The sequence below is a fragment of the Lampris incognitus genome, chromosome 10 (genome assembly GCF_029633865.1).
Source record: "Lampris incognitus isolate fLamInc1 chromosome 10, fLamInc1.hap2, whole genome shotgun sequence".
NCBI lineage: Eukaryota > Metazoa > Chordata > Actinopteri > Lampriformes > Lampridae > Lampris > Lampris incognitus.
In genome coordinates, this window is record NC_079220.1 from 23,361,848 (window position 1) to 23,372,508 (window position 10,661).

Consider the following 10,661-nt stretch of genomic DNA (forward strand, 5'->3'; position numbering starts at 1 on the left):
CATCACACACACACACACACACACACACACACACACACACACACACACACACACACACACACACACACACACACATATATATATATATATAGCTTTTTTTCCCTGGAAACCGTCAATGGTGTTGATAAAAGTGCTCAATGAATGAGGAGTGGACTGATGAGTTCTATGTATTAAACGTTTTCTTTTTTTCCTACATCTATCTCTCTCTCTCTCTCTCTCTCTCTCTCTCTCTCTCTCTCTCTCTCTCTCTCTCTCTCTCTCTCTCTCTCTCTCTCTCTCTATATATATATATATATATATATAGAGAGAGAGAGATACTATATAGATATAGATATATATCCATCCATCCATCCATTATCCAACCTGCTTATCCTGCTCTCAGGGTCGCGGGGATGCTGGAGCCTATCCCAGCACTCATATGCAGACAGATGACAATTTTTTTTTTGATTTTTCCGCTTTTTTTCTCCCCAATTGTACCCAGCCAATTACCCCACTCTTCCGAGCCATCCCACTTCTCCACCCCCTCTGCTGATCCGGGGAGGGCTGCAGACTACCACATGCCTCCTCTGAACATGTGGAGTCGCCAGCTACTTCTTTTCACCTGACAGTGAGGTGTTTCGCCAGGGGGACATAGCATGTGGGAGGATCACGCTATCCACCCCCCCCCCCTCTAAACAGGTGCCCCGACCGACCAGAGGAGGCGCTAGTGCAGCAACCAGAACAAGTACCCACATCCGGCTTCCCATCCGCAGATGCGGCCAATGGTATCTGTAGGGATGCCTGACCAAGCCGGAGGTAACCAGCGATCCCTGTGCTGGTAGGCAACGGAATAGACCGCCACACTGCTCAGACACCTGACAGGTGACAAATGAAAGGAAAAACCTGAATGCTTGACCCCGACAGGGAGGGGTTTCGGGGGCTCTGCTATGCTGTGGGAGCATTGTCCTGGCATGGTTTGGGTGCACTTGTCCCCTTAGAGGGAAGGGTCACTGCAAATCAATACAAAGTTATTCTGAGTGATCACTAGTGATGAACATTTCCATCCTGATAGGAGTGGTCTCTTCCAGGATGGCAATGCCCCCATTCACAGGACATGATGGGTCACTGAATGGTTTGATCAGTATTAAAATGATGTAAATCATATGCTATGGCCTTCACAGTCACTAGATCTCAACCCAGCTGAGCACCTATGGGAGATTTTGGACCGACGTGTTATCCAGCGCTCTCCATCACCATCATCAAAACACCAAATGAGGGAATATCTTTTGGAAGAATGGTGCTCCATCCCTCCAGTAGAGTTCGGAGATTGGCAAAATCTATGACAAGGAGCGCTGAAGATGTTCTGGAGGCTCCTGGTGGCCCAGCACCTTATACTAAGACACTTTATGTTGGTTTTTCTTTCATTTGTCACCCATCTGTATACATACACACACAAAATAATTTGTCCATTTAAAATTGAGGATTACAGTAAATATCCTGTTTGATAATTGTCCATCCTATAGAATCTACTATAAGGCTTGAATATTTCCTTGTGTTTGAATGTCACATGTTCAGACATTTTGCCAGAAATATCCTGATTTTCAACATAATTGCATCCTATGATATCTTCTTTCTCTCCAAGCTGATGGCCAGTTACAAAAGGTTTTTTGTTTGTCTCACTGACAGGAGAACATAAACACAATGCTAGGTGAATATCTAGACCTTCACTTTGCAGAGAAAAATGGATAAGAATAACAATTAAATTTTAGTATTATTGTATGTATGACCATGGCTATTGCAACCCAGAGCTCTTTTTTCTGGTCTGTTCTGTGCAATTTAATACACACTGCACAGACTTTATGATTCACTTCCTTATTTTCCCTGTTTGTATTACTGCATCTGCAAAAACAAATTTAAAGTTCAAAATTCTATTGATTATGCACTTTATAACCCAAGTCTAAGGGTCTTCATAAATCTTCCAGTTAACACTATTATTCCAGGTGTTATTTTTCTGTGCACTGAAATGTGAAAAAATCTACAAAGTTTATACTCCAAAAATTAAGCAAAGGCTTTTATTTTTGGGTCCAATAAGCACTTTTGAAGAAAAAAGCTGCCAAAGGGAAAGTAATGGACTCAGTAAAGCCTGGAAGGAAAACCCATCTTTCCTTTATCGACATGGTTATGTAAAAAAACAGATTTGAAAGCAAGAAAGGGCCTTGAAGCTTTTCAGCAGTACAATATTTTTAGCTTTGTATCTAAGTATTTGAGATTTAATAATCATCTGTTTGGCACAAGGCTTCTTCGAGCTGTGGTACAGTTTCAGTTTTTATTTATTTATTTATTTGGGCCTTGTTTGGACTCGAAGCGAGTTAATACTGAGGAATTTTGTTTTTGAAGTCTAGTCCTCTTTCTGTGAAATTTTCATTTGAACTGAACTGTTTGCACCATTGCAAATAATTAACCATGGCTGCTGATTTGGGAAGTTGCAATATTTGACATCAATAGAAAGCTTTTTAAACTGGTGACTGGTTCATGTGACCAACAAAGCATAGTTTAATTAAACTTGGAATCCGTCGAGCTGTTCAGTATTCATAATTTAATTTGCTAGCTCTGAAAATATGGATATAGTAGAGCTGTAAATTATAGACCATTATAAATTATAGCTACATAATTATGACTGTAAAAATGAATATACCTGTATTCATATAAATTCTGCATATAATGTAACTGACTATATCAAGGTGGTGGTATATTCAACAGTCCTCAGACCGACACCTGTGAGTTGGTACATTCCACCTCCTCCCATTCAACAGGGCAGGGGTGATGATACTCAGTGCATCTGTTTGCTCAGTGGTGCCAGCAGGCAGGGGGCCAGTCTATTTGCTTTGCACCCCTCAATTAACCAGATGTCTTCTGGAGGCTTAGCACAGTCTTAGTATGAACAATCATGAATCCCCAGCTGGGTCTCTCAGAAGGCCTTACCACTGGGAGTAATGCAGCCAGGCAATGAAACAATTATTATTTTCTGTTTACGTCCGTCCATTACGGATTTGCATCCAGTAAATTGGAGCCTAGACAGCATTACCATCATTACAGACTATAACTTGTTTGGAGAAAAACTGGGTCAAAGTTATTTAACTGTGTTTAGCTCATGTGATCCTGGAATGGGTACGGTGGCACAGTGGTTAGCGCAGTCGCCTCACAGCAAGAAGGTCCTGGGTTTGAACCACGGGGTCGTCCAACCTTTGGGGTCATCCCAGGTCATCCTCTGTGTAGAGTTTGCATGTTCTCCCCGTGTCTGCATGGGGGTGCTCCAGTTTCCTCCCACAGTCCAAAGACATGTAGGTCAGGTGGGTTGGCCATACTAAATTGTCCCTATGTGTGAATGTATGTGGCGGCCTGTCTAGAATGTATCCCCATCTGCCGCTCAGTGATTGCTGGGATAGGCTCCGGCATCCTGTGACCCGAATTTAGACAAGCGGCTTGGATAATAGAAAAAGAAATTGATCCTGGAAGGTTCTGCTTGATGATTTATGTCATTGGGCTACAATGAAGGAATCACACATTAGAAGATAAAATGCTTCAGCTGACCATTGAGATAGGCTCTATTGAGGTGGACTTTATTGTTCTAGTAATATTCACATGGCTTTTACGTGAATGGATTGGTTTTTGTATCTAAACTCAATGATGAGGAAAAAAAATACCCCAAGGGATACTAAGAAATTTTTTTATTTCCCTCAATTTTCAGTTTCATTTTCAGTGTGATTTTTCTGTCGAGGTTGAAAGCTACAGTAGTAGGATGATCTTGTAATCAGTTCATCTCCCACATGGGTTGCTGTTTCCCTCTGCGTAAAGCCCTGTTTTCCATGGCTGGAGGCCATCCCGCCACTTATAAACGTTTGGGATCAATTACTCCTCCCTCAAGGACAGGCACATATTGCAAAATATGGTAGCGGAGCAGCAAGTCTTAGCACAGATATGTCATGTGGGTGCAGTGATCGCTGCCAGGGGGTATTGGGGTAGCAATGGAGGGTAGGTAAGCGGCCAAATGATACAGCTTCAGCTCACTTAATGGAATGCTCAGTATTACTAAGATCAGTTGTCCAATTTAAATAAAAATGTTATTTGAAAGAGTCTGTCTGTGCACTCATATAATGTGTGCTACTACTTAGGCCTTTAGCTCAACACTGGGCCGGTACAACCCTGGGTTTCCACAACTCCAAAGCTACCACTAGCCTGTATCCGTACTGGCCAACCATCAAGCTTGCCTGCTGATGAATAGCCACAGCAGTTTCTATGTGATCAGCTCCACAAATTTAGGCTATTAACAGCGTCTGTCATTGTCATTGTAAACAACGGCACTTTCATTCCACCGGCACCATTGTGACTGTGCTTCATTACACAGAATGATATTGTCACATGATGATGACAAAGGAGATGATGATGAGGATAATTACATAATTACATGCAAGCTGTTTTTTTTTTTGATTTTCCCTATTTTTCTCCCCAATTGTGCCCATCCAATTACCCCACTCTTCCAAGCCGTCTGCCCCCTCTGCCGATCCAGAGAGGGCTGCAGACTACCACATGCCTCCTCCAACATGTGTAGAGTTGCCATTGCCAGCTGCCTCTATTCACCTGACAGTGAGGAGTTTTGCCAGGGTGACTTAGCACGTAGGAGGATCATGCTATTCCCCCCAGTTCCCCCTCCTCCCTGAACAGGTGCCCTGACCGACCAATGCAGCGACCAGGACATTTACCCACATCCGGCTTCCCATCCACAGACATGGCCAATTGTGTCTGTAGGGACGCCCATCCGAGCTGGAGGTAACACGGGGATTCGAACTGTCGATCCCTGTGTTGGTAGGCAATGGAATGGACTGCCGTGCCACCCGGACACCCCATGCACACTGTTTTGAAGAGGAATTTGATACTGTGTATCTGTTTTGTTACGACTTATATTCCCTATATACCTGCATGGGAAGCAGACGCTAGCCTTCATATATAGCAATGCTTTAACTGAACAAGTTCTCTATGGGAGTCATTTTCTGTATTTTGGGAAAATACAATCCCTTTACATGTACATGAGCTGTTTTCTTTTGTGTCTTACAACCATTTTGCTTCCTGTAGAAGGCGGCCAGATGAACAATGTGGGTCCTGGATCGGCTTTGATTACACATCCGTACCCTGCACTGGGACAGATCACTAGCCCCTATGATCCACAGCAGCCGGGCAAGGACCTCAACAAGTACGCCTCGCTAAAGGCTGTGGGTAAGAAAATGGATTTAGTGAGCTCTCATACTGAACCCTTATCACATCTTATTAGCATTCCATACTCTACATCCCCTATTGATCAAGCCATAATTAGCCGCAAACAATATTATTGGTAAAAATCTCATATTGCCATACCGCAGAACCCAAACTGCCTTGGTATTAATAGATGAAGTAGAGCATGACATCTATAATAAATGGAAATGTGAAGTGAGGGATATCAACTGACTATAGGGATGAGCAAATGCTCTAAAATATTCAATTTTTCTTGTAATCACTGAAGAAATGACATGACAGATTATAGGCCAATTAATATGCTTGCCATCTCTCATCTTAGTTGTAGAATAACACAATGTACTTGTGACGATCTTTCCTTTGCAGAGTATGTTTTTCAAAATTAAACAAAATTTGACTATGGGTTTGAATCTGTAAAATATCTTGCTTATAAACATCCTCATTAATCTGAGCCATTGGTTGAATTAAATGATATATGCTCATCTTTCAATAGAAATAAATCTGTTGTTTCATATAGTTCAATGACAGAGCTGAACTCTAGCAACACGGCGCTCAATAAGGTCTTTGGATACTTGATCTAAGCTTGAAAAAAATGTCTATATCAGAGAATAGAAAATGTTAAAACACATCTAAAAAAACAAAACCGTGGCCTGTGAACCTCATGAGTGAGAAAAAAGGTGCGAATATAAAAGCAATTTGCCAATGAACTGGGTGCAGCATGGCAGGCTGACAATTCAATAAGCCTCTCAGAGAAATAATACCACCTAGAAGCTCAGTATTATGCCATGCCTCAGGCAAATAAAGTCTACTGCCAAACTGAATTTTGTGTTTTCACCAAACATAGTCTGTCTATATTTATAAAGATTTGCAAAGAATTAAATAAAATCCGTGCCTGATGTCTGTTTGCAAGTCCTCTATCAACAGGTTGTCCCTTTTGGGATCTTTTCTTTGAAGTGAGCAGGAAAGCTTACCACAGTTTGCCAAACTGGGTTCTTTAATGAAAACATCATTGATCGGCTATGTACATGTTACAGGTCTGGTTATGGGTTTTGTTTTTTGGGTGGGTGATAGTTGTCAGACTGTATATGACAGACCGTCTTCCTGAATGTGGTAGATGGAGTGCAACTCATACTCTTTTTGATACTCAAAAACCAGCTGAAGTCCCATTACTGCTAACCCAGTGAAACTGGTCATTATGGGAAATACATGCAGGGGAAATCTTATCTGATGAGACTTGGTGCTGAGGGAGAGGGGGTCTGTGGCCATCAGAGGAAACAGCAGAATAAACCCACATGGTGAGCCAGTCCAGTCTCATTGTAGGTAAATCTACACGGGCTCTGTCAAAATATTCCATATTCTGGGCATCCGGGTGGCATGGCAGTATATTCTGTTGCCTACCAACACAGGGATTGCCGGATCGAATCCCCGTATTACCTCCAATTTGGTAGGGTGTCTCTACAGGTACAGTTGGCCGTGTCTGTAGGTGGGAAGCCAGATGTGGGTATGTGTCCTGATCACTGCACTAGCACCTCCTCTGGTCAGTTGGGGTGCCTGTTCAGGGAAAGAGAGAACTGGGGGGAATAGCGTGATCCTCCCACACAATATGTCCCCCTGGTGAAACTGCTCACCGTCAGGTGAAAAGAAGCAGCTGATGACTCCACCTGTATCGGGGGAGGCATGTGGTAGTCTGCAGCCCTCCCTGGATCAGAAGAGGGGGTGGCACAATGACCAGGACAGCTCGAAAGAGTGGGGTAATTGGCCGGATACAGTTGGGGAGAAAAGGGGACCCCCCCCCCACCCCAAAAAAAACAAAACAAAAAACAGTTGTTGAAGTCCCACTACTGCTATCCCAGTGAAACTGGTCATTATGGGAAATACATGAAGGAGGAATCCTAACTGATGAGATTTGGTGCTGAGGGAAAAAGAGTCAGGGGCCATCTGAGCAAACAGCAGAGCAAACCCACACAGTGGATGAGAGGGCTGCAGCATATGAGCCAGGCTGGCCCCAGTGTAGGTAAATCTACATGGGCTCTGTCGAAATATCCCCTATTCAGCAAATCCTTATTGACAAGACAGAACAATCAATTTTTACACTACATAAATGAATGTGATATATACCATCTATTCAACTCAATATGAAAAGCACAAACATGAAAAGAAAAGCCTGCAGTTAATGAAAGGAATAAATTAAATGTCAATTGGAAGATATTTTGTACAAAAAAAATAGATGTTGACTCTCTTTTATAAAACTTTATGAGCAAAAATAAACAGCAAGATAGAGATGACTGTTTAAAGGGCTTGTCTCTCCATCTGGTGCACTAGAAATGACAGAGTGGAAGTGCAAAAAAACAAGGAGAGACAACATGGTGTGTTGGTGTTAAAGCCTGTTTATATGACATGCGACATACAGGCTGGAAATGCAAGGAACATGTATGCCAATGCATTTTGTGTCATAAGATGACAAGTTCATTTCACCAAAAATGTAAAAAGAGTCATGTCTATGTTATTTACTGAGCATACATAAAAAAAAGAAGAAGATTTTAGCAGCCTCTTGGCCTGGTTCCTCACAACACTACAAAATGGAGGGTGTCTGGTAGTGTAGCGGTCTATTCCGTTGCCTACCAACACGGGGATCGCCGGTTCGAATCCCCATGCTACCTCCGGCTTGGTCGGGTGTCCCTTCAGACACAGTTGGCCGTGTCTGCAGGTGAGAAGCCGGATGTGGGTATGTGTCCTGGTCACTATACGAGCACCTCCTCTCATCAGTCAGGGCACCTGTTCAACGGGGAGGGGGGAACTGGGGGGAATAGTGTGATCCTCCCATGCGCTTCGTCCCCCTGGTGAAACTCCTCACTGTCAGGTGAAAAGAAGCAGCTGGCGACTCCACATGTATCGGTGGAGACATGTGGTAGTCTGCAGCCCTCCCCTGATCGGCACAGGGGGTGGAGCAGTGACCGGGATGACTCAGAAGAGTGGGGTAATTGGCTGGGTGCAATTGGGGAGAAAAAAGGGGAAAAATCCCCCCCCAAAAAGAAGAAAAGGTGATGGTTAGTGAAGGACAAGACAAACGTGTAAGACAGTCACTGTGTTGTCTGTGTATTTTGTAGCAGAGAAATCCAATGAAAATTTCTACCCCAATCGACTGCCGATGGTTGAGATAACGACGAAGGGCAGCCTTCCTATGGAGCCCATGGATATGGAGCCAGAGCCCAGCAATCCTTACAGCCCGACCAAACAGCCCTTGGCAGGTCAGAATGGAGTCAAGTACAAGAGTGCAAAGAGGCAAAACTCCCAGTCGCAGGCCTATGGCTCCAGTTCCAACACTGGCACCAACCTCGGGGTCCTAAAGAGCTGGGAGGGGAATGACTCAATGGGGCTTCGGCAGACCCATGGCCCAAAGAAACACCTCACCAAGGAGCTGAAAACCACCCGCTACGTGCCCCATTCCAGCCAAGCTTACTTTGTCACCAACAGCAAGACAGAGGTGACTGTTTAAAGGGCTCGTCTCCCCATCTGGTACAACAGAGATGGCAGAGTGGCTATGGACTACAACAGAGGAGAGGCGACATGGTGTGCTGGTTTTAAAGCATGTGTTGGTTGGTCAAGTAAGATGGCACTGTAGCCTGTGACTGTCAGCATCATTCTAAAGAGATTAGTTCAGGTTGTGATGTGTGAGGTTTACATACGTATACTTAAAACCTCTGCAATACGGTACAGAGTAATGACTCTCTGAGATGGGATTGTGTCACAATAATTGGTGCATTGTCATGAGTATTCAAATACACAAAACACAAAGAGTTAGACTGACTTCTGATTGATGGTCAAAGCTAAGAAAGACAGATGAGTTATGAAGTTGCCAGTGTTTACTAAGGTACCAAAACCCGAATCACCAGATTATATGTATTTTAGAATTAGTCCATGTCAAGTAATTTAGTCAAACCTGCTAATACATGCATACCTGATCAAGATTGAAAACCTTTTGGTTAACTGGACCTTGGCTAACGTTTTCCCAGATTTGTTAAAAAAACAAAAACAAAAACAAAATAAAAACAACAGGGAATGTCTTGACACTGTTTACGAGGGAGTAAAAATACGTGCACAAATGTGATTTTACTGTGGGAGTGGGGTTGTCTGAATCAGTGGAAAACTGACTTGGAGCCAATCTCCAGAGCTGCCTTTTCACCTGACAAACACCAGACCTGACAAAGACCTATGCTGGATCCCAGTATTACCTGAGTCCACCACAATAGACTGTGAAAAGACTCCAAATGGTGTGCGGGGTTATCACCAACCAAACGTTCACATTGTCCCTAGCTGATTGAATGCTCTCGGTACATTTCAGTAGAGGTGGTGTAACAGCAAGGAGCCAGATTCAGTCCATAGTGACTGACTTCTCGAGAGGCCACAGTTCTAGAGACTTTATCAAGTCTGACGATAACATGCAAGGTAATACCACACTGGACTTGTTGTCTGGGCTTTGTCTTTCTCTCTCTGTAAAAGCTCTCCAAATTATTGCAATTTGTGTTATTAATCAAAGAAAAGTAGCTCCAACTTCTTCTGACAACACATTCAGCTAACACATCCCATCCTTCAACAGGATGGACCCATGACTGACTCAACAAGAATAACTTTTTATTCAATAGTACATAGTCAGTTTATTTGATTGTCATAGTGACGTGAATGTCAAATAAATAAGGTATCCATTCCCAGAATGCTTCTTTTAAAGGGAAACCATGAAGTGCGCCATTTAATGTTTCTAAAATGTAGGAAGAATGTAAATGTGAGGATATTTATTTGTCTGTGTAGATTATTCACTATCTGTAATTTAATGGACTTCAGACAGTGGGTATTGCATGTTGCATTCTGGATGCCAATACATTCAAACCAAGTCACTGCCAATTGATTACTTATATATATATATATATATATATATATATATATATATATATATATATATATATATAAATCCAGTGAATCAAGTAAATTCCTTATGAGACGGTACAAGCCTGTTTCATGCCATAAGCAATCATCTGCTGTCAATAAAGCCACATATTATATATATATATATATATATATATATTGGTAATCAGAGTATTAAATAAGTGTTGTTGTGCCTCTTATCGGTGGCAGCATGTATCCTGTCCCCCTCCATTGTCCAGTGCATTGAGGAGTTGAAACCCCAGCGTTGGTTGGTGACCATTCAACTTTATAGCAAATCAACATATTTCAACACATTTCCCAAAAAGGACTTGATGACTGGGTGTTTTGTGTTAGTTAAAACTCCTGTTTTGTATTCAAAGTGAGAATGACCATTTCATGTATATAGTTTTTTTTTCTTCTTCAGCCTATAGTTTAGTTTGGTAGAACATTTTCCTTTTCTTCAGTTGACATGCTCA

The 10,661-nt window shown here is 42.5% G+C and overlaps 1 protein-coding gene across 1 annotated transcript in view; it reads left to right on the plus strand.

Moving 5' to 3' along the window:
* Positions 1-8,761, plus strand: part of shisa9b (shisa family member 9b) — a 55,350-nt gene extending 46,589 nt beyond the window's left edge. Inside the window, exons 3-4 of the mRNA XM_056288660.1 lie at positions 5,110-5,250; positions 8,373-8,761. Of these exons, the coding sequence (XP_056144635.1) occupies positions 5,110-5,250; positions 8,373-8,761 (530 nt within the window). The remainder of the gene's footprint in view (positions 1-5,109; positions 5,251-8,372) is intronic.
* Positions 8,762-10,661: the final 1,900 nt, after the last annotated feature.